At 41.5% G+C, this 24,599-nt stretch overlaps 2 protein-coding genes across 2 annotated transcripts in view; one reads left to right on the forward strand and one right to left on the reverse strand.

The window, feature by feature from the left end:
* The first annotated feature begins 3,913 nt into the window (after nucleotides 1-3,913).
* ttll1 (tubulin tyrosine ligase-like family, member 1) overlaps nucleotides 3,914-24,599 on the forward strand; it is a 917,975-nt gene continuing 897,289 nt past the window's right edge. The window contains exon 1 of the mRNA XM_029252119.1: nucleotides 3,914-3,963. The gene's annotated coding sequence lies outside the window, so the exon portion shown is untranslated. The remainder of the gene's footprint in view (nucleotides 3,964-24,599) is intronic.
* Nucleotides 22,870-24,599, reverse strand: part of LOC108942250 (thyrotropin-releasing hormone-degrading ectoenzyme-like) — a 66,915-nt gene continuing 65,185 nt past the window's right edge. Inside the window, exons 18-19 of the mRNA XM_018765428.2 lie at nucleotides 24,413-24,494; nucleotides 22,870-23,033 (exon numbers count right to left, since the gene is read on the reverse strand). Coding sequence (XP_018620944.2) covers nucleotides 22,890-23,033; nucleotides 24,413-24,494 — 226 coding nt within the window. The 3' untranslated portion in view covers nucleotides 22,870-22,889. The remainder of the gene's footprint in view (nucleotides 23,034-24,412; nucleotides 24,495-24,599) is intronic.

The following is a 24,599-nucleotide window of genomic DNA, read 5'->3' on the forward strand; positions in this document are numbered from 1 at the left end:
AAATATATATATATTACTAGGAAGGTGATTACGAATCATTGATATTTGGACATAGTTTTATGCAGCTACTCGTGTCATGAACATTGGTTCATATGGTGGAAAGAAACAAACTAACTGCACTTAAGAATCATGCGTCTACATTTAAGTCTCTCTTTCTGCTAATGTACTGCACACATTGTATTTTCTATGAGATGTACATCGCTTTGGAGAAAAGTGCCCGCTAAATGAACAATGAACACACGTAAAATAGGCAGGGTACACCTGGGACAGGAGGCCCGCCCATTACAACAGAGTCACACATGATTTAGAGTGACCAGTTCACTAAAAAGACACATCTGTTTGCGGTGGGAGAGAAGTGCAGTGTTGGGGGAAACTCCTCACAAACTCAGTGAGAAAGTGCAAGCTGCACACAGACTGAGTGGGTATTGAATCTCTGCCTCCTTGTGCAGCCTAGACAGTGTAAGGCCCTCATGGTACCTGCTGCTTCACCACACCAGCTTCTCTGCTTTTACACTCTGATCAGGTATCTTTCCAAGGTGATGGCTTTATTTTTCCCATTGTTATTCTGTTGCTCAGGCCTGTGTTTTCATCAACTTGTTCCAATTAATAAGGTTAAATATTTCACCGGAGCAACCAAGATACAACATACTTTCTTCAAACGTAGTACAGCGGGCTGGGAGCCGATGGGTTACAAGTCTGCATCCTGTATGACTTGAACCGCTTATTTCCTCCGATGATTGTTTTTCACATGTACATGTGAGTAGTTTTCTGCTTCACAGATCATCATGTATCAATTATTAGCACAGAAGAACATCTACAATGGTCTGAAGCTAAAATTATACATAAATGTTTCTTACAACCCCACAACGCATCCATGTCTGGAGGCTAATAGTGAAAGAACTGCGTTAATCACATTGTGGCCTAAAAACCCCCTTGTCATGCAGCTATTATTTCAATCAACTAAGTTACTGTGATTTGTTAGCACCTTTCTTAATTTCTGTTTACCTGCAGGGATCTTGTAATGTCAAAACAATGCATAATAGTTTAGCTTTCTCATTTATTTTGGCACAGCTGAAAACTGACATTTAATTTTTTGGATATAATGCCAGTCATCCTCATATGCATTTTTACCAATTAGCCGGTTTCCATTATTTTGGTCAGATTTTTCCTTGAAACTTATACAGACTTTTAGCACTTCATGTCTAGCAAAACGATGACTCTGGACCAGAGGCTTTTGTATCTGTCCACCTGATGGGTGCTGGTATTACCACAATATACACTTTGTTGGTGAGACCAAGGCTCGACGTTAAGAACAGCATTAATTCCACCTCGCAGCTCCCAGCTCCCATTCAGCAGTTCAACCCAATGTGACTTACATGTCTGTCACACACATTAGCAGGGACTGGTAGTGGGGGCGGGGGGTGTGGGTTGTTGTTCGGTGCAGGATTTTGCACAAATGCTTGCATTGAGAAAGTCCGTTGTTGATGTGCATGGGCGGTTTTCCCTGCCCCGAGCGAGACCTGCACGATTCGCCTGTGGGTCGTGTGCATTATTCATGCAAGGCAACGGATCGATACATCTTTGTGTTCCAGAACTGCGGACCTATTTGCCTTCCACCAATAGGAGCTGAGAGCTGTTCTCCGGCAGCGTGGAATGTGGAGGGTGAGTTCATGGAGAAACTAGTGTTTTTCCTCTGTCCATGTGCTTTCTTCTCTTGCCCTGTGAATCTATTAAATGTGGTGAATTTACCACAGAGGTGCATTACACTTTCAGAAATAGACATTTAAGACTCGTGGTCCTTGGAGTGGCTGTGTGGTTTTGACCTCTGATGAAGTGTTCCAGTCTTCTGCAAAGAGAAATCTGTTCTTGCTACACGCCTACAATAGCTCACTATATTGAAATCCATTTTTTTACAAGCTATACGTTTACAAGCTTTGCAGCTGTTGTTGTAATTGGTTTCTTTACCAAAGCAGTTCTTGCGCTCAGTGGCACAGCGGCAGGTATCTTCTGGGATGGGCCACCTGCAGCCTACATGCCAGGGACACCTAGACAATGGTTTGCGTTGAGTGCTAATTTTCATTTCTGAGCTCTGCGTTACTCAGGTCGGCCTGGAATTTTGATTAAATACATTGCATGATTAAAATAATGAATTAATTTATCTGAGAACTCATTCGTTTTTAATTGAACGAATTAGTGTTAATTGAGGATTAACTGTGTCTTGGTGGTGACAGTATTTGTGAAAATGCTTGTACATGTTTTCACTAATAAATCTGAATTATCGTGTTAATGATTTCAGTTATTCAGTGTTTACGTGAATGTTCTCAGCTAACGTACTGGTGTACGTGAATGAGCTACAGTATATTTAATCAAACTCCAAATGAAGGCTGATTAATGTTGAGTTTGGGAGAACAGAAAGCAGTAGACCCTGCAGGCTTTGCACTGAGTTGCCCTGCATGTCTATTGCTTTGCTAAGAACGAACCTGGAAAGGTCCTGCACTGTTTATGAATTAACAACGTTAATAAGAAAAATATCATGTAAAAACTACAAAAAGCCCAGTATATATCTTGTGTCTTAAAGGAAACACAAGTGTGATCAGCAGAGAATTACTCTTGAAAATGCAGTATACCGAGAACTCACGGTTCTGAGCCACAAATCAGCCATTCCTTTAAAATTTAGATGAAAATATGTTAGATTAGATTTAAATCATTAAGCTTTCAGCTGATGCAGCGTTCATATAATTTACATTTATTCATCCAGCACATGCTTTTCTCCAAAGTGACATGCAACCTATCATTAACTAAAAGTCAAGTTAAATTTAACTCTGATTTCCCAGTTCACCTGAAACACGTGTCATTGGGAACACCTGGAGTAAACCCACACAAACACAGTGAGGACAGACAAGCTGTGCACACAGATGGATCTGAGTTCAAATGCATGCTGAAATGCACAGCACAGCTTTTGTGAGGCAGCAGTGCTCACCGCTGCACCGCTGTGCTGCCCATGTTCAAGTGGAGGTCATTTGTCAGTGTTGTTCCTTCCTACACTACACCACAGATCCCACAAAACCATTTATGTTGAAGCACTTTGATTTACTCATTGGTCCTCATCTTTCGAAACCTTGTGCAATGTCGAAGAGGTGTAGAATGACACACAGGGTTTAATCTCGATGAGTCCTGTTGCATCTTTTTTTGAACTATATTCATTGTCTCTGAAACATTACATTATGGTTTTGTCCACAATGTCACTTACAGCTCTGGGTTTCCTGCTGGGTTTCAGTTTTAAAAGTGTCAGATCCATCCATCCTTTCACACATCTTTTTCCACCATCCACTTTTCCAGACCAAACAGTGATCTGTGGAGATATAAATGCACTCTATATAAACATGCACAAAAATATCTACAGACGGTCCCCGACTTACGATGGGGTTGCTGTCCAATAAAGCCATTGTAAGTAGAAAATACACACACACACACGCACACACACATTGACTGAAACCGCTGGTGGGACGCAGTGAACCGGAGCCTAACCCAGCGCCACAGGGAGTAGAGCTGGAGGGGGAGGGGACACACCCAAGATGGGATGCCAGTCTGCCGCAAGGGACCCCAAGTAGGACTCAAACCCCAGACCCAGCAGAGAGCAGGCACAGGCCAAACCCGCCTTGCCACTGTGCCCCCCCCCCCCGTAAGTCGAAAATATCGTAAGTCAAAAATGCATTTAATACACGTAACCTACCGAACATCATCGTATCTTATCCTTTAAGATGGTCAAGATCATTGATTGTGAAAGTCCAAGTTCACGTACGATGGCCATTACAGGCTTGCTGCTTTCAAGAAATGGAAATTAGCTTGAGCTCCTCCTCAAAAGTAATAACCCTCTTCTTTTTCCCACCAGTAGCAGGAGACACAGACGGGCGTTTCGTAGACATGATGGATGCACAAAACGCAACGTACATACAGGAGGAGGTATCCAGAAAAACATCGGCAACACAGAGCACTGTAGAGTATCGGTTGTATACGCTAGTGAACGTGTGGGAGACTGGGAGATGCAGACTGCTGCCGCTGCCCAGCATCACAAGAGTATCGGACCACATATCGCTTGTCCGGGAAGAAATAAAAATTCAAAGTACGGTTTCTACTGAATGCGTATCGCTATCGCAGTATCGCAAAGTCGAAAAATCGTAATTCGGGGACCGACTGTACACATAAAGTAAACACAGACACACACATGGGAAAAGGGCTAAGCAGGTTGGAAACTTGCTGGGATGTTGCAGTCTTCTACAAAACAGTCAGCAGACGAACTCAACTGGAGACGTGGAAAGTTTTCAATGTCTTCAGTATAAACGATGAGTCTCGGACGAAAACACAGGATGCCCGGGAGCCACAGACGGTTTTTGTTGATGTTCACTCACATCCTTCGGCAAAGACATGCAAAGTATCAACTGGCACACGTTGCCGGATAACACGATCATAGTGCAGAGGTGTGTAGGATCATTTCCACCTTAACGTTCACGCATGATATACCGCCCTGCAAGGCCTTGCCAACACAGAGCGACAGTGTGGAAGTGCAATTTGGAAAATCCATTTAAATTCATTTCGAGACATTCTGAACTCAGCTGGGAAGAGTAATTGTGGCATCCATATCCGTTTGTAGTGACGGCGTATCCCACATTTGAGTCCCGTAATGTACCCGACATCTCAGGTTGGAAGCAATTCATATTCAACCAAATGTAATAGAGCCTGAACAGAGGAACAGAAAACATACCTACGTGCAGTTCAAACAGAAAGATAAAGAAAAACAATCAAAATCACTGCTGGTCCGAACAGAGGATTTTTTTCTTTTGAAGGTAAAATTTCAAGATTGGCTGGATTGCTACCACATTTAGAAGGATGGCACTTGTGGGCATGGCGACGGGCCACAGGGACGGCTGTTCCAGGGACAGTTTGGATGACACATCTGACAGCTCGCACAGCCTTACAGCACTTCCCTTGATGGACGTCTCAACATTTCACTCATCTTGTCCTGTAACACAGCTGTCGAAATGTCGAAAAGAAAGCGTGATCAGCAGCATGCAACCAGAGAGGTTTTTTTCGGTCATTATTTCAAGTCCAAGACACCTCGTATTCAAAGTGGAAGGGACAGTTTAATATTCCCTGATTGTTTCTCAACTATTTATACAACATTCCTATAATTTGCTCATTTGCATGTACATGTATTCATTTAGCAGACACTCTTCTCCAAAGCAACGTACATCTCGGAGAACAACACAAAACTAAAACATCTCAATGTACTTTTTTAAATATAAAGCTGCTTGGCTCATATGACGACACATGGAGCCAATAGCTGCATCTCTGCTCTTCATCACTGTACTACAGGGAGAAGTGTTTCTTATTCTTGGGTAGTAAATTCATAAAGAGCATCAGTCATACACTAACCACGCAAGGTGTGTGTGGAGTCGCTGCACACAACCGCTTTGTTCTGCCTCTTACATACTTCTTCAGATTACTATAATAATGAGCTGTTATTGATGCGCTGTCCGACCCAGCCGTTTCCCCCTAGGCATTACAGACAACCTAGTAAGTGCCCCCCCCCATCAGTTGTTCACCACACTTATGTTTTCTGCATTAGGAAGTTTCCAATCCCGCATCTGGCACCGGTGGCAGACGGATAGTCGTGACCCAGGGACGGGGCCATCGATTGGATCATCTTATCTGACTTTGAGGTATTTCTCTGGGACCTAAATGCACTTTATAGTGCAGGAGAACCTCAGAAGGCTGCAGTCTGTTGAGCAGCTTTCAGTTTGACTGTCTGCCAGCTTTGGCACCAACCCGTGGGGGGCCCGCCGGGCCTCGGGTCGTACCACCGGAGGCCATTTCATTGTAGGCTCTGAAAAAAAGAAGCCTTAGCCCTGCTAACACAATGGTGTCTTTCGACAGTCCGAAATGAAGACAGAGGCAAAAAAATTATCACAGTCACAAAAGACAAATGTAACACAAGCCTCTACGTGTGTGTGTGTGTGCGTGTGTCTTGGCTTAACCACTTTCATGGGCGGAAGCAGTTAAGCCACTGCAACTGGGTCCAGCAGACATTTCACACCAGATTTTGGGCAAATGAGGAGGCACAAATGAGAAGTGGATTTGTGTGGCCCGTGTGTGTTGTTTCCAGCAGACAAAGTCTTCTCAGGAGATTGTCATTATCATGTAAACATAACTACTAATCTGCCCTGACACTTTGAGGCAAAATAAGAGCCATCTGTTCGAAGGTATCACATCGGCACGATCACATACTGCGTTCAACACATCTGTGAGAGATTTATCAGCCACTAGAGTTAAATGGTGTAAATTAAATGAGGTACTGGTGTGTAGGCTGTGAATGAGAAAAAAAAGCCCAGGTAATTGTACATCATGAAGCTGTCAATACCATTAATACCATGTTGTCGTGGTGTTGTGGGTGCCTCGCAGTGATGGCTGGTGGTTGGACGTAGGTGACACCCCCTCAGATGGAGGTGACACCCCCTTTAACCTTTTGTGGGGTTAGGGTTCCAGTTTTCTCCCACATTGTCCTGTGACATGTTTGAGATGGACGGGTGACTCAGAACATCACCTGCAGGGTGTCCGTTGTATTGTTTTCTTGTGTGGACAGTTAGATACCTGTTAGTAGGTTAATGTGGTGTTTCTGGGATTGTAAATTGCTTTGGACAAAGTCTTTCGTCTTTAGTCCGGATAAACCTTTACCCGCGTGGGTTTCCTCCCACAGTCCGAAGACATGCTGTACAGGTTCATCCATAGTGTGTGAATGACAGAGAGAGTGTGTTCCACTGATGTATGGATGAGTGACCCAGTGTAAGCAGTGTATCTAGCAACATAAGTCTTTGGGTGCTCTGGTTTCCTCCCACAGTCCAAAGACATACTGTTCAGGTTCACCCATAGTGTGGGAGTGACAGAGAGAGTGTGTTCCACTGATCTATGGATGAGTGACCCAGCATAAGCAGTGTATTTAGCAGTGTAAGTCACCACAGTGAATAAGGTGTGGGCTCATAACACTATAAATTGTTCATTGGAAGTTTTGCACAAAAGTATCTGCTAAATATTGTAGCATCCCCCAATGGAGCTACTAGAAACCAGCTCAGGATAAAAGAAACATGCTCTTTATTAGAAGCATACATATCTCTTAACAAAAACATCTCAAAGAGTACAAGTCACACAGAACACTTGAGAATCCCCCTGGGTCACTCCCAGCCCCCCTGCTGCGCCCCATGGTTAGGGGGTTCCCCCCGGGACTACCCAGAATTCTACTCTCAAACACTGAACACAAATAGAACGACAACCAATCAGAAACCGCACACAACTATGTACACACACACACACACACACACACACACACACACACACACACACACACACACACACACATTTTCAGAACCGCTTGTCCCATACAGGGTCACGGGGAACCGGAGCCTACCCGGTAACACAGGGCGTAAGGCTGGAGGGGGAGGGGACACACCCAGGATGGGATGCCAGTCCATCGCAAGGCACCCCAAGCGGAACTCGAACCCCAGACCCACTGGAGAGCAGGACCCAGTCCAACCCACTGAGCCACCACACCCCCCATGTACACACACATAAACACTAATGCCAACTATTTACACATTTACTCCCCTCAGCGCCGTTACAATATATAAATGTAAATTTGGAATCGTGGGTACTTGGATAAAGTTTTCTGCAGCTACTCATCTCATGAACATTCGTTCATATGGTGGTAAGAGAGAAACTAACTGTACTTTAGAATCACATGTCTGCATCTAAGTCTCTCTTCCTGCTACTGAAATGAACACATTGTATTTTCTGAGATGTATGTTGCTTTGGACAAAAGCATCTGCTAAACGAACACATGTAAATGCAAATTTGAATGAATCATGAATAATAGTGTTGTGCTGTGTGCAATTACTTAATTCTTAAAAGCCTCCTTCTGTTTCAGAGGAGAGGACAGTAATGAATGTCAAGTTTTCTTTCACCATCAAAATCAGCTCAGTCTTTTTTTAACTTCACATTATACTCAAGACCTTTTGCTAATAAATGTTTAAGGAACAGGAAAATTACCCAGGTGAGCCTGAGACAGGACATGTCTGTGCCAATTTCTCACGTCTGTGATCCACACGAATAATAAGGTGATTTAAACAGATCTGGTCATTAACGCCTTCATGTCTCAGTCACTTTATTCATTATAAATATGTTAGAGGTTCAGACGTTAGATAATGATCCAGTATGACTCTTTAAAAAATCCTCCTGCTCTTGCCAAGTGTAGTGCAATAAAAATGACTCGTGTTGCAACCGGTATCTGTGATCCAGCTCCGACAGCCTTGAGCAACTTCTCCAAAACATCCTCGCAATTCTCAGATTTTTTACTGCCTTTCCTTGGTCTCGTTCCAGGGGTTTAATTTTGATGGAGGTTTTTGGGATTTTAGATGTTACTGTTGAGCTGGAGAAATTCCGCCCCATTCTAAAATGAAAGTTAAATTTTCAAAAAAACGATAAAATATGACATTAGAAATTTTGTCATGAAGTTCAGTAAAATATGCTCAATAAGAAATAATAGATATGCACATAACTGTGTGAGCAGAAATTAATTACACTATGGAACTGAGAGTAACTCTCAAACTAAATTTGGCAGCACAACCTGACATTGTGGAAGGAAAATATGAGACACAAGCCACAGAGAGTTCTGATTATTTATTTATCCATAGATGAGAATTACATTTCTCTCTCACGCTTGAAACCATGTGTATGAACACTTTGTCACAGTTAGCGACAGAAATAAATGAAGGTAATCTGGTTTTGAAATCAGCGACAAGGCTTTTTAATACACAAATTCAGTTTAGTGGGGATGGAAACTTCTGCCACTTTCCAGCCAGAGACTGGAAAGTTTAAATAAACCAATATAATAAAGAATGCATGTATAAAATCACTTGTTGTTCTAGCAGTGTTCAAAGTACCTCTAGATGCTGCAGCTGCTACACGGCCCTTGAATTAAGATGCAAGAGACAGAAATGTCAGAATATATTCATGAGATCTTTCGGAGGAGCAGGTACAGTATGTCTTCTCGTGGTGTCGTTTTATTGTTGTGCATGTTAGCATCATCTTACAAAGAGACGTGTTTTGAAGGGAGAAGCCTCGTACGCTGACAAAAACACATTTGGTGTGAACGTCGGAAGGCTCGATGCACGACTCCCTCTCGAGCCTTTGCCGGGAAACAAATATACAAGCAGAACAATGGAAAATTCCCTTAATTAATCAAATGAGAAGAGATAAATCATCACGACAAACAGATGACAGGTTCCTTTGTTAAACTCAACCACGGTGAGCAAACAGAAAATCAGCTCCTCTCTATTGTTTTCGAGCGAGCCGAAGTGTATCACAGCGACAAGGCTTGTGTTTGGAAGTGTTTGCATTCATTGCTCATTATTCAGAATGAAAGGCAGGGAATTTATTAATAGGCAGGGAAAGATAAAATAATAATTCATTATGTAATACAGCTAACTTAGAAAAACAAACAATATTTGAGTGATTGGAAGGATACATGTTCTGTCTACCTGGTACCGCTTCAACCAACGAAACCCTGTCACAGTCCTAAAGACAATCATTTTTGCGAAACAGAGGCACATTGCTGTACTGTAAGGAGAATAGCTCCTTTTTCTCCATTACTTACAATAGTTTCTTACTCGTCATTAATGAACATGAGCTTTTTCTTCTTTTTTGTTCCGTGCAAGACAAGCACAGGATGGAAATGGACTCATTAATTCCATATAAGTTATTCAGATTCACGTCCCAATTACGGCTCTTATTCCACCTGAGTGCTCAAGTTTAAATTAAGTTCTGTACTTGATTTAGTTTTGGAGTAAGAATGCGAATGGCAACAATTAGACGCTTAGTTGATTATGAAATGAACGACGCTGCCTCTGAATATGTATGTGTTCTTAGGAGCTGAGGGTAACTGAAGCATCATGAAGCACCGAGTCGCTGGGAGGAGCAATCAGAGCAGAGAGCATTTTCACACATGATCATCTCAGAAAGAGATTTTTCATTACAACTACTGTAGCTATTGCTATTCAATATACTCTCGGTCAGAAGCCTTACTCTAATCCTGCAGTACTGTGGTTGGACGTGGCTTGCTCTGTGTAAGGTGTTTTAAAACAAGAAAGAATTATTCCCAGTCTAATTGCTGGGGTTCGACACCACATGTCACAGATCGTGAAGCCACAGATGGTTTTGTTTTTTAAATTTAACTGAGGGGCACAGGAGGCTGTGTTAAAAAATCTGGATGTGAATGTTTATTCATAGGAGAAAAATATCCATGTTCTGTATTTGTGGGGAAATATGCAATTGCTGTAGAGATGAATTCTGATACTTTTGATGAGCAATTTAACATCATCATCATTATCTTGAACATGCTGATAATGGAGAAATGATATGTGATGATGATTGGTGGTGAAGATGATGATGATGATGATGATGATGAATGTTGAAATTATTGTTTTTTTCAAAGACTCAAAGCTATATATATTTGATATAGATTGATTTGGATTTTGCTGACCTTTATTTGTGAATATACTCTGTTTGTCAAAATTACAGCTTTGAAAATATCAGTCTAACATATAAATAATAATGCAAACAAGGTATTTGTATTCGCTGGAACTGTGTTTTCACAAAAAATACTTTGAGAATCTCATATTGCTGTGTGCTGTTCCAAGGTCTGTTATGGCTGGTGATGGAACCTCACTTCTTCTGTTAATGGAGCCTGGAGACTAATTTGTTTTACATTACATGATTAAGGAAAGTGTGCCAAAATCAATTATAATTATCATTAATTATTCAACTGTTGATAATAATGTAACAGTGACCAAACTGGGGGCTATATAGTTCCTGAGGGGTCTCTTCTTATATTTTTTTTGGTAAGTCATTCATAGTCTGTTGAGAAAATCTGTGCTCCCGAAATAAGACCCTGTTTCTCACAAGTGAAAGGAGATTTTGAGAATAAATGTGACAAACATCTCTCAGCTTCAGTCTCCATTAGCATTTGCCATTTTTTAAGCTCTTATCAAAGCCCATTATGTGTGAACGGGCTAAGGGAGCTGCACAAAGAAGAGTGCTGTCCTCACACTGCGAGGAGAAGGACGCATGTGCCCTGGACGGCAGGACAAGAAAATGAAAACGAAAGTTCTGTTGCGCTTTTTGCTTCACATGTTAAGCTGAAAAAAAAAAAAAAAAAAACAGATTAACTTGTTTGCTTTTAAGTTTAGTAGGGTTCATGTAACATAATACTCATAATTAATCTTGAGTCAAGAAATATTAAATTGTACATTTTCAGCTTTGTATTTACCATATTCGTCGAAATGATTGCTGGTAGTGATCACGATCTCACTTTGTCTCCTTCAAGGTAACTAATGAAAAGCCATTTATTCAGCATGTAAAAAAACAGGAAATCTTTCAAGGTTTCCATGATGTTAAGTAGAGAATCAGCAGATTTTCTTAGAAACCTGCTTTTCAGAGCATTTTCTATAGGAGCTGCCTGTGTTAAATAAGAAGCTTTAATTACGCACTGGAAAGTCAGAGGAAGAATAAATTATTACTGCTAACCATGTTCTGAAGCAAAAATTAATAAAGAATCTTGTAATTAACCTAAATAATTAAACTCATACATATTGGTTATTGACTTCATTTGTGACAAACCTCTAGAGAAAACGCAATACTGAGAGTGAAAACTGTGTCCCTTAGTTTTACCAGCCTTTGTCCATTGACATAACATATTCCATATGTTGCTTTAGAGTAAATCATGTGTGTAGTAGAAACACCCAAGTAGTGCAGGTGCAAAAATAAGTGAAGCCCAAGTTACATTGGTTAAACCAAGCAGGTAAGTAGAATCAGGGGTGAGAATCATCATTTATTATTTTTTTCATTAAAGATTCAAATTTCATACATTTATTTTAATATTTTATAGAAGAATAATGACCATCCCCTGTAGTGTCCATAGACGTTCAAGCAGCACTATGCATATGCCTGTATATACATAGTGCTCCTTGAACATCATACATGTATATTCCATTCCATATTCCATACATGTATATGTCATTTTCTCATTTGAAAAAGGATTTACCATCAACGTGGTGCACGTTGTGAGCCGCCGGTCTCTATTCGCTCTGTGCTGGAGATGTTTCCTGGGGTGGTAGAGTGACCACTGCAAGGAGTGATGGGCAGAGAGTCCTAGGAATTTCATTTACCCAAGAATGTGGACATTCAGTACAGACTGCTAAATAAATTAATAAATAGATGAAAAAAAGCTTAACCTTACAGTTGTATGGCATTTGTTATGGTATTTGATATTGCTTGTTCTGAAATGTAATTTTTGCATCTGATGATGTTGATGTGTCGCACAGTAGCTGGAAAAGCCTGGCAGAGAAAGAGAGGGAAGAAGTAAAGGAAGCCACCTCGTTTTTACCACACTGGAGCTCCCTGGTTACCAGGGGAGCTGCTCACTTCTGCTCACTGCCTTTGTTGACACGGACACGATTTGAGCTTTTCAGGGTGGAGTCTCGGAGGAAGCCTGACGTGTGTGGGAGGGATCACGGCTCCTCACAGGCTGCTGGATGTTTGCAGAGAGAAAAATAAGATACCGGACTTTTTATGATGCTTTTTGCTTTAATTGGATAGATGACCAACCGCCATGATAGACGAGATGTACCTTGTTGAACTGGGAAATCAAGCTACCATACAGCAACAGTGCCATTATTACTTGTAAACTTAGAATTCTTATTTCATCTAGAATGCCCAGGAGGGGTGAGCAGCCGCTGGCACTTGGACCCCCAGGGATTTTTTCTCCCTTGACTCTCAGTTGGGAGTTTTTGTTCCTTTCCTCCGTGGCCAGTAGACATACTTATAGCTTCATAAAAGCATTGATAATGTATTACAATAGTCTGCAGTCAACTGTCTTCTTTGTTTCTTTGTCTGATGTATTTGTTTCTCTGCCTTATGCCTGTGTTGAAGCGCTCCGTGTCACTGCATGAGAAGAGCACTCTATAAAAATAAATTGAATTGAATTGAATTGAATCACGCTCCCTGCCCACGGGAAATGCAAACTGGACCTACGATTTGAACGCAGTTCGACTCCAGACAATAACGTGTGCACTGCTTCAGGAATGCATTATTTTTAACAAAGAGAGTGTCTGAGAAATAAATAAAATGGAAAGATGATCCTTCAATTAGATCAAAATTAGGTCTGCTGTAAAAACACACTGATCAAGTAGGCAGCTTTGACAAATCTGCAGGCAGGTGGAAAAAGTTTCAAGGAATCATTTCAGCATTTTGGCAAAGTGGCACCTAAGACTTGTGTGAAATTTGTACTTCAGGAAAGAAGCTTTTACCACTAATGAAGCAAGATGTCGGGCAATGGAAAAGTAAAGAGAGTTTTGATTAGGGTGCGCTGTGCAGAAACTGCTTTAATAATCACCTGTACATGACAGCATTTTGTGGTAAAATAAAAAGGGTGACTAATGTATAAGTGTGAGACAGAAAAAAGAAAAAAAAACTTCTTTAAATGTTTGACATTAACGCCTGTTTGAAGTCATTTGTCAGCATGGTGATATTCATAATGCCAAACGAGGCACAAGGGACTCACCACTGTCAACACCCTGAGCGTGCATAATAATGCTTTAAAAGTGCATGCATAAAATGTTATGAAAACATTTGTGATGCAAAAAAGGTTCGGTTTTTTCCTGAGTAAGTGTTTCCCAGAAAAAGGTCGTGCTCAGCAAACTACAGGCCTGGTAGTGTGAAATGTACTGAAAAGCAGGAACAGGCTTTCGAGGTAAGAAGCCTATAAGAATTCTGGGATTTCTCTTTGGTCACCAAAGACAGGGGTCAATAACCTCCGGTCCTCACATGCCGGAGGGAACACAGGTTCTCCTTTCAGCCTAGATCGTAATTACAATATGTCTAAATACACTGTGAAGTTCCTGTATTGATATCTATCTAAAACTGAATGTGTTCCTTCAGAATCACCTCTTGGATTTTGGACACATGGAGCAGGTTTTTGTTAACTGAGCAGTAGCAAATATGAATATATATATATGATTTTGTTTCTACATATGCCCATTTAAAACAATGAAATTTTAATTGTTCTGTCTTTACACCAATCAGCCATAACATTAAAACCACCTGCCTAATATTGTGTAGGTCCCCCTCGTGCTGCCAGAACAGCTCAGACCGCTCGAGGCATGGACTCCACAAGACCTCTGAAGGTGTCCTGCGGTATCTGGCACCGAGACCTTAGCAGCAGATCCTTTAAGTCCTGTAAATTGCGAGGTGGGGCCTCCACGGATCGGACTTGTTTTTCCGGCACATCCCACAGATGCTCGATCGGACCGAGATCTGGGTAATTTGGAAGCCAAGTCAACACCTTGAACTCTATGTTCCTCAAACCATTCCTGAACAATTTTTGCAGTGCGGCAGGGCCACTGCCATCAGGGATTACCGTTGCCATGAAGGGGTGCACGTGGTCTGCAACACTCTTTAGGTAGGCGGTACGTGTCAAAGTAACATGCAGATGAATGCCAGGACCCAAAGATTCCCAGCAGAACAGTGGCCAAAGCATCACACTGCCTCTGCCAGCTTGCCTTCTTCCCATAGCGCATCCTGCTGCCATCTCTTCCCCAGGTAAACGACGCACGCGCACCCGGCCATCGACACGATCGAAAAGAAAACATGATTAATCAGACCAAGCCACCGTCTTCCTTTGTTCCATGGTCCAGTTCTGACACTCATGTGCCCATTGTAAACTTTCAGTGGTGGACAGGGGTCAGTGGGACTCAGCTACTCAGCCCCATACGCAGCAAGCTACGATGCACTGTGTGTTCAGACACCTTTCTATCATGGCCAACTTTAGGGTCTTCAGCAATTCATACTGCAGTAGCTCTGATGTGGGATCAGATCAGACAGGCTAGCCTTTGCTCCCCACGCGCATCTAAGAGCCTTTGGCTGATGACCCTTTTGAGGGTTCGCTGGTTGTCCTTCCTTGGACCACTTTTGGTAAATACTAACCACTGCATGCCGAGAACACCCCACAAGACCTGCTGTTTTGGAGATGCTCTAACTCAGTTGTCTAGCCATCACAATTTGGCCCTTGACAAAGTCGCTCAGATACTTATGCTTGCCCATTTTTTCCTGCATCTAACGCATGAAATTCAAGAACTGACTGTTCATTTCCTGCCTAATATGTCCTACCCCTTGACAGGTGCCACTATAACAACAGAATCAATGTTATTCACTTTATCTGTCAGTGCTTTTAATGTTGTAGCTGATCAGTGTATATTTACAAATGACAATAGAATTTATAAGTATGGATTTGCTTTACAGTTTTCCAAAATTTGTTTTGGAAGTAATATCACCAGGTAGACACTGACATGGGATTCCTGGGAAAGGCAGGAAGAGGAAAGACCATTCAAAGAACACATGGTGAGAAGGTGGCCCAGGACTGCGGACCGATACACCGCCTGGGGTGACGAGCAAAAATAACTAACAAAAAAGTATAGGAAATTCACTTTTATTGTAATTGAATGCTTTAATCACAGGTTGCATTCACCAGAAATTTCCTCTAAGGCTGAAGAAGGGAGATCTCAAATAGCTGGGTCCTGGGACCCGACATGTCAACTTGTTTTCTAAGTGAATTCCACATTACAGACTTTGTTGTTAGCAGAAAGTGGGCCAGACGAACAAATTATTAATTCTCTTTGTGTGTCCCAGCCTTTCAGCACTGCAGCCCATCAGTTAGAGCCATATCAGATGCTGCTTTTTGTTCTTTGGTTATTGTTAAAACACAAAACCCTTTGTCAAATTCTCACTGGGGTAATGTGTCACGCAGTCATATTGCACTTTGGTTTTATTTTATTTTGCTGCTTATTCATGACCTATATTCTTCCTGGTAAAAATACATAATTTTGCCCCACACACACACACACACACACACACCAGCTGAAACTGCTTGTGTTGAGCAGGGTTATGGCAAGCCAGAGTCTAGCCTGACAGTGCGGGGGATACAGCCAGGATGGGACGCCAGTCTATCACAATGCAGCCCCAAGCAGGACTTGAACCCCAGACCTACTCAAGAGCAGGGCCCAGCCAAGCCCACTGCACCACTGTGCCCCCTGCTTCGCCATCCCTGTCTCTGCAAATAATTAAAGGTAAATTAACTGCTTATTTAAATTTATTCATTTAGCTGATGCTTTTCTCAAAAGCAACTTAAGGCTGCAACTAAAAACTTGCAAACACCCACTTATTCAGCAGGGTAAGTAGCTTGTTCAACTGTACTATAGCTGGCAAGGGGCTCAAACCTGCAACTTTTAGGTCCCCAGGCAGTTGTGCCAACCACTACACTAACAGCTGTCCCCTTCTGTTTGCCTTTTCATTGCAATAACCATTGTATCATTGTCACAAACAACCATGAAAACGGAACACGTAGAAACTCTATGATTTAGACTCGCATTGATTTTCCATCAGCAAGACTAAAACGTGGACGCTCTGATACGGACGCGGGCAGACAGATGAATGGATGGTTGTAAGGACAGATGGATTGATTATTTTCCATTGTAACCTCTGTGAAGGAATCTAGGGATGGCAAAATAATAATCTTTGAGAAACGCCAAATAAGCAACAAGGAAAAACACTTGGTGATGAAAAAATGAGAGTTGGGAAGCTGGAAATACCGCTTTGCAAATGGTAGCACATTGTCTGCTGGCACAAAAATCTAGTCAAGATCATACATAAGCATAAATATTGTGTAAAATGACATAGCAATTTTAAATCAGTCGAGGAAGGACAGATAGACACGCGGACACTGACAAACAGGACTTGTATAGAAATGTGTCTTATTGGCGAAAACAACAAGTAAAACATGACGGAATGAAATGCTTACTTGGCAAAGCAGTTTCAGGCCTGAAGATGCTGTTTATACTTTCTTGTTCATAAAAAAGAATGATGTGGCTGGGAAATTTTTCTCCTCATGTTTATTTTATTATGCAGGTAACCTTTACAAATAGATTGACACTAGTCGCAGAGTTGCCGTGACTGCAAAATGCTGTGCAGTGAAATGGCAAGAAAAGAAGCAGCAGCCCATCCCGAATCTCATTGCACATAACGTCTCAGGCACCCCTTTCGGTAACAAGCTTCACCAAATTCTCATTCTTCCCCAACACTGTCCTGTCTTTTTGTGTTTGTAACACAAGGCATCAACATGCTCATGTAAGCAGTTCTTGGGTGGTTCTACTTCCGTCCGACCATTGTTGAGCCTGCTGACCTGCCGCTTTTCAAGTTTACTGCATTTATACCTCATGTCATATTATTTCTTACCATCAGTCTTGTGCAAATGCGGGATTCTCATATGTCACTTCTTCATCAGTTTCAGAAGTGTTACTCTGAGCCTCTAAAAATTAAAATTTGATCAGAACATTACAACCCACTTACAATTACAGACATCCCTCTAATTACGTGCATTCGACTTACATTAATCTGGTTTTATGTAAAAAATTGCCGGCATACACATTATTTACAGATAGCACTTAAGCAAAACATCTGAAATACGATAAGCGCAAGTCGGCATTGTCAGACAAGGCAGGAAGCTGCATGTTCCCAGTTCTGGCATTTTTGAGCCATGAATGCATCTCCTCTCGTTAGTGTAGTGCTTTTTTTCACATATTTTAACCCATTTCATCATTCACAATGCCTGGTGGTAAACGTGCACTTGAAGGATTCACTTACTGTTGAATCTCTGTCCACATTGAAAAAGGGTCTTAAAACTCACTTTTTCCGGACTCCCTTCATCAGCGATCTACTATGTTCATGTAACGTGTAAATGTTCATGAATATAACTTTGAGATCATGCCCGTTAAACAATAGATAAACCTTCACGCATCTACTCGTGTAATGTCACGTAAATGTTTGTTTATGTATTTAAGTTTTATAAAGCCACTCGTGTGACGTACATCGATTCATATGGTGGCATGGGTGGCATGGTGGCACAGCGAGTAGCGCTGTGGTCTCAGAGCACCTGGGTGATGTCAGAGGACATGAGTTTGATCCCTGCTCAGTCTGTGTGGAGTCTGCATGTTCTTCCCATATCTGTGTGTTTCCTCTGAGTGCTCTGGTTTCCTCTGACAGTCCAAAGACATGCTGTTCAGGTTCCCCCATAGTGTGTGAGTGACACAGAGAGTGTGTTCCACTGATGTATGGATGAGTGACCCATTGTAAGTAGTGTATCGAGTAGTGTAAATCACCTTGGTGTGTGGGCTGATTACACTAAATAGAGTTCACTGGAAGTTGCTTTGGAGAAAAGCATCTGCTAACTAAATAAATGTAAATATGGTGGTAAGAAACTAACTGCACTTAAGAATCCTGCATCTAAGTGTCTCTTTCTGCTAATGTAATGAACACATTGTATTTTCTATGAGATGTACGTCACTTTGGAGAACATGGAAATGTAAGGAAAACGAGATCCGTCTCGCAAGTGTACAGCAATTGATTCTCGTCTATAGCACAGGAACCAGGTTTAGCCGTATTGACTGTGAATACCATAGTGAAGGATACTGCACATATAAAGGAGCACGTGAAAGGAACAGCTAACATGAAAACAAGGATGATAAAGAAACGTCAAGGTGCTGTAACTGAGATGGAGAAATTATTAATGTTATTATGCTGAATGGTGGGGGAGGAGGAATCCGATATATGTAAACTTTGACATATGTAAGGGGTTGAAGAATGGTGTCTGTATTTACCCATTTATACAGTTGGGTAATTTTTTTTTTTTACTGGAGCAATTTAGACTAAATATCTTACTCAAGGGTACTAAGTTGGAGGTGGCATTTGACCTTAACTCCAGATCTGAAAGCAGAAGCTCCATAAAATATACGTAACATATTATATACATTAAGTGAATATAGTATGTAGTGGAAAGATTGTTTACTTTCCTTTGAAAGTGTTTTTTGACATTATTAAATATTGACCACGTGAAGGACCTGTTCTTTAAACAGTCTGCAGGGCTGAGGGATTTTTTATGGAACGGCCATCATTTTGACACCTTGAGATCACAATAGATGGTTAACCTCTCAAAGTTGAACAGCTTCAACAAAACTGCTGGAAAAAAACCATCCGAGTTTTCGATGAAGCACAGGCTGTAATTTATGCTCTCCTCCTCCTACAAAATGCCTTATTTATTCATGGTAGTGTCTCTGACAATTCCTCCGGGACCGAGCTCGGCCGACCTTATTCCATTTCACTTGCATCTATTTGTTCAATTTCTGGAAGTCAGCTCTACGTCTCAAGCGTTAGTGTTCCTGGGTTTAAAGGGTTTAAAATGACCTTAGAGTTCAGGTAAGTTTTTTTTTGTTCTTTCCCTCCTTTTTCTTAATGCCCCTGCCAGTGGGCGTTCTCATAATAACAGAAGAGAGAGGTAAGAGGATCATTTTAAATCCCCTCAATTGATTTGGAGGGAAAGCACTTTGAGTGCAGGTGCTAAAAACTGACAATGACTATTTACATATCAGGTTTCCACATGAGGTTCAGGTGGCAGTGTTTTAAACCTTTATTCTCCGTTCAGAATTTGGTCTTTTTTAATTCGGTAGACCTTTCTACTCTTAGTCTTGCTTTATACTTTCTACACGGGCTGTGTGAAGCTTGGAGGGTCACAGATAAATGTCTTTTGAAGCCGACAGCCCACCTTACTGAGAAGAGGAAACACAATATTGGCTTAAATTCAACTGTCTCTTCAACCTCCATCTTGCAGATAAAGCGCAGTTTTAAAGCCATTTGCAAGGCTATTTTGCTGGCTAATAAGCTAATAAATCATTTTCGCGATTAGCTGCGCCAGCGGACCAAATGATTTACTGTTCTTTGGAAGTAGAAGGAAATTGCAGCAGAACCGTCGTTTAAACATATTATATCCATTAGGTCAAAAGTAAATGATTCTGAGGGCAGCGCTGACAAAGCTGTCGGTTCGCAGGTCCGAGAGATGAGCGAACTGAGCGCCGATTTAACAACACGTTTGGTTCTCCTGATTTGGAGCTACTTTCCTACGACTCTCCCCTCGCGCCGGCAATTGCTGTTTATGTTCCTAGTTTAGGAGATGAAGGAGCGCGTGATGCTGCATAATGTGCTTTCATTAGCCTTTGTTTGAGTCAAAGAGAGCAGCTTCTAGACGCAGCGTGGCCTGCAAGACGCCAAGAGCCTCTGGGATGAAGGTTCCCCGTCTAAACATTTACGTTGCAAAATATTGCCGCAGCGCTTTTTATACAACTTCCTCAACTCCCGTAGATTCTCTCATGTCGCTAATTAAGCACCAGAAGTGATTTTATTTCTTAGCAAATTAATATTCCTTTAATTTGTATGATTTGTAGAGTTGTAATGTTTTGCTTGGTGACAGCAACATGGGAAATAATTTACTCTTAGAAAAACTATTATTTTAGTTATGCTGGTCAGTCTTCAGTAACCCTTGGTATCTGTAAATGCTTCAAAAATTATAAAAAAAAAAAAAAACACACACGCACAGAAACACACAATGTTACTAGAAAGAGTGTGCTGTATATGTTAGCGCTTGATTCTAACTGTCCCCTCTTTGCATTAGTGTTGTATTTGGAAAAACAACACATACACCGTGTAATTATTTCTACTGTTTTTATCATGATCGCCATCATTCATGTTCTGGCACATGGTTTAAAAACGATTCCTTCAGCACGTACAAGTCACACACAGTACATGTTTCATACAACATCCATTTGATTTCTACGACTGAATATCGAAATCCCGGCAGTCAGTCTCCGGAAGGGAACAGAAATATCCTGCATAGTTTAAACAGAAGGAGGCAAATATACAATAACTGAAGAGCACAGCTGCACTGGTTTTGACTTTAAAAGTTAAACCCAGAGACACAAACACCTGAAAGAAAAAGGACACCAAAGGTTGGCTTTAAAGGGGTTTCAACCAGCAACCAACATTTCCTACATGGGATTAGGTCCTTAACTGAATGAAACAGCACTAAGGAAAAACATTTTCAAAGATGACTGGTAGAGCTAGAAAAAACAAGTACAGAAAGAGCTTTTAAGATGATATAGAAAAATTCTGCCTCACACGCAGCTGTATGCACTGGTTTCTCATATTATGAATGGTCGAGGTATGAATTTTTGAAGACAAACATTTTTCTAGATTATTTGTTTTAAATATCATTTTTCACTTATGCGTTCTGAAATGTCTGTCTGTCGAGGAGCGAAAGTGACCTGCGTTTCTCTATCGCTCTGCTGGCACTAAAACGCACCAAAGCAGCGCAGGAGTTCGGGATCATCTTTCAACTGCCTTCCTCAGTGTCTACAGCCGTGTGTTGTGTGCGAGCATCCAAATTCTATAAGAAGATGATGAATGCTGCACATTTTTATGGGATGAATCGGTCAGTAATTAGAATTGGCTGCAAATAGCAGTTTGAGCAGAAGTGTGTACTATTAACTTTTTAATTGTCTACATAATAAAGTTGAAAGTGGCCAGAACCTGACATGGTTCAGCTACTTATGGGATCAGCTGTCCAGATTCATTCCAGTTCCAGCAAATGGACTGGAAATGTGGAAATGGATTTTTTAATGAGTAATTTTAAATAAATTTTAATACAGTTTGAACTTAACAAAAATAGTTAAGTTTTACAGAGCATGTTATTTATTTACATTGTCTGAATTACTATTATTTTTACTTTATTATTGGAAAAAATGACAAGTTGTCCCCAAACTACGTTATAGACTTGCAGAGGTCTAGTATATTAATGGTGAGACAACTGTGGAGAAAAACACACACACAAGGGTAGAGCTCTTCATAAAATCATTCAAGTTCTTTTACCGCAAGAACAGTTTATTTACACTATGGCTCACTAAAAATAGCAGGGCCTTCTGGTAGAACAGGATCTACTGGATCCCAAGAGTGAATATGATAATCATCAGGACCAGAACCTGCTCAGTATGGGACCCATTCAACACACAGGGGAACGATGCAGACGACACCTCGGACGCTTACATTCACAAACAACTCGGCACGAAGGTGGAATGAGGTCGCTGGAGAAGACGTCGGTCTTCTCAACTGCAGTGAGTCAGTTTGATCCCACCGGAACATTCAGCAGCTTCTCAAATCAAAAATACCTCCTGCATACAGAAAGGACACAGGAAGAAGCCCAACTGCATTCTGCCCCTTTGTCAAAATTTCTCTTGCTCAGCTGGGCTTTGACCCTTGTCTATCATTTTCCCTTTCATATGTCATCGTTTCAAAACCCTCTTTTTCACACAGTAAAATCCCCAAAATGACATTTTCAAGTGCCTTGCCCATCAACGGCTGTCCCGCATTGTCGCTGCAATATTCCACATAGAAACACTGATTGTCCTTGACGGTTGTGCTGGCAACAGCTGCAAGGTATTGGCCAGATGTTGCTGTGAATTCCTTCCTTCCCGTTTGTTGTGTTGCACAAAGGTGACTGGGGCATCACCAAACTAGAATTATTAAGAGGTCAGCATACTGGATCTTACAAAGGAATGAACACCCATGCAAAAGACAAAGGAAGATGAAAAATACGTGCAGAAATTCACATTCTTCTGCCTGTCAATGTAGGACAAAACTGGCCCTGGCCAAGAGAACCTTTCTTCTCTTAGGTTTCCTTGTTCACCTTTGTTCACATCCCACACGATTCAGAAAAAGTCCAAAATACCAACTCATTACCTGCAAATGAAATTCAACCACAACATTCTTCAAATGGATTTTTTATTCTTTTCCCCTTTTTCAGTGAGAATAAGTCTATGTCAGAAAGGTGCCATGCTGTAAACTGTCCCAGACTAGCTGTCAGGGGATTTCCTCAGCCACTGGAAAAACTGCTGCCGGAAGAGACGGTGCCACCTCACGTTAGCCTCCACAATCTCCACAGCTCGAACCAAGGCCGAAACTCCTTCTCCTTCATTCTCCTCAATGAACTCCTTCAGCTGAGGGAAAACACACATCAACCAGAAAGTGATCACACTCAACTGTGCTCAAAGTGGGATGATGATCAGTCAGTGTGGGGCAACAAACAGGTGTCATGGAGCTTCATGGTGCTTGAAATCTGGAGATGACCTGCTCAAGAGCTATGAGGGGCCCTGCTTCTTTACCATCGAGAAATGTACACACACGAAAGACTGTATATCGGTTACTGTGTGTAGGACATATTGGGGAGGAAATTACATACAAACCATTGTGAGTTTTGTGCAACATTGTTCCCCTATTTCTGAGCCAATTCACGTTACAAATGCTTGTGTAGCAGTAGAATATATATGCATCTATACACACACACACACACACATTATATATATAGACACCCCTCGACTTGCGCAAATAGACCGTTCTTCAACCCCTTACATAAGTCAAAAGTTACATATGTCAGATTCTCCCTCCACCCCACCATTCAGCATAGGCTAGCCTACCTTAGTCTAGCCTGGCCTAGCCTTGACGATTCTTCATTATTATCGTTGTTTTCATGCTAGCTGTTTGTTTCACGTGCTCCTTTATAGGCGTAGTATCCTTCACTATCGTATTCAGTCGATACAGCTAAACCTGGTTCCCATGCTATAGATGATAATCTTTGTCCACCTTCATACTTCCTTATTATTTTCAATTTTATCTCCAAATTGATCGCTGTACGTTTGTGAGACAGTTCTCGTTTCCCTTCAAGTGCCTGTTTACCAAAAGGCATTGTGAATAATGAAATGGGTCAAAACTATACAAAAAAAGCACTACACTAACGGCAGGAGATGTGTTCATGGCTCAAAACATGCGGGAACTGGGAAGATGCAGCTCCCTGCCTTGTCTGGCTACGCCGACTTGCGCTTAACATATTTCAGATGTTTTGCGTAAGTGCTATCCGTAAATAATCTGTATGCAGGGAATTTTTTACGCAAATCCGGATTTACGTAAGTCAAATTTATGTGAGTAGAGGGGTGTCTGTATACAGAATCAATTCTACTATCACTAGATGTGCAAAGTGAATTAGAATAAATAGAAGATTCCACTTTATTACCTACTTCTACATACAGGGATTTGTGGAAGAACCAGCCAGTCAATCCCACCTCTTGGCGATCATATGCCAAAAGGTTTGGGATGTGCAAACATGAGGAGAAACACGCAAACTGTGCACACAGTGAGCTGGACTTGAATACACACCCACCTGGCTGCTCAAGAGCTGTCATTCACCAGATTTACCTGCTGTGCCACCACAGTGTAACTAAGGAACCATTAAAAGCAAGAGGCCAAAGCCATGAACATGGCAAAACAAATGGTATGACGTAGATGTAGTGCAAAGGATCAACTTGTGCGCAGTGAGACTTACCTCGTTGAGTTCAGATTCTGTGTTTAGAAACTCTGTCACTCCATTGATTAATTTGGCATTCATAAATAAAGCTTCGCCATATCTGTAAACAAACAAGCAACAGTAAAGAGCTGGAGGCACATATTCCATTATCAGTCACTGAGATGAGGAAGTAAAATCGTGCTGCTCTAGAGAGGTTAATTGGATG

The sequence above is a fragment of the Scleropages formosus genome, chromosome 5 (assembly GCF_900964775.1).
Source record: "Scleropages formosus chromosome 5, fSclFor1.1, whole genome shotgun sequence".
NCBI classification, from domain to species: Eukaryota; Metazoa; Chordata; class Actinopteri; order Osteoglossiformes; family Osteoglossidae; genus Scleropages; species Scleropages formosus.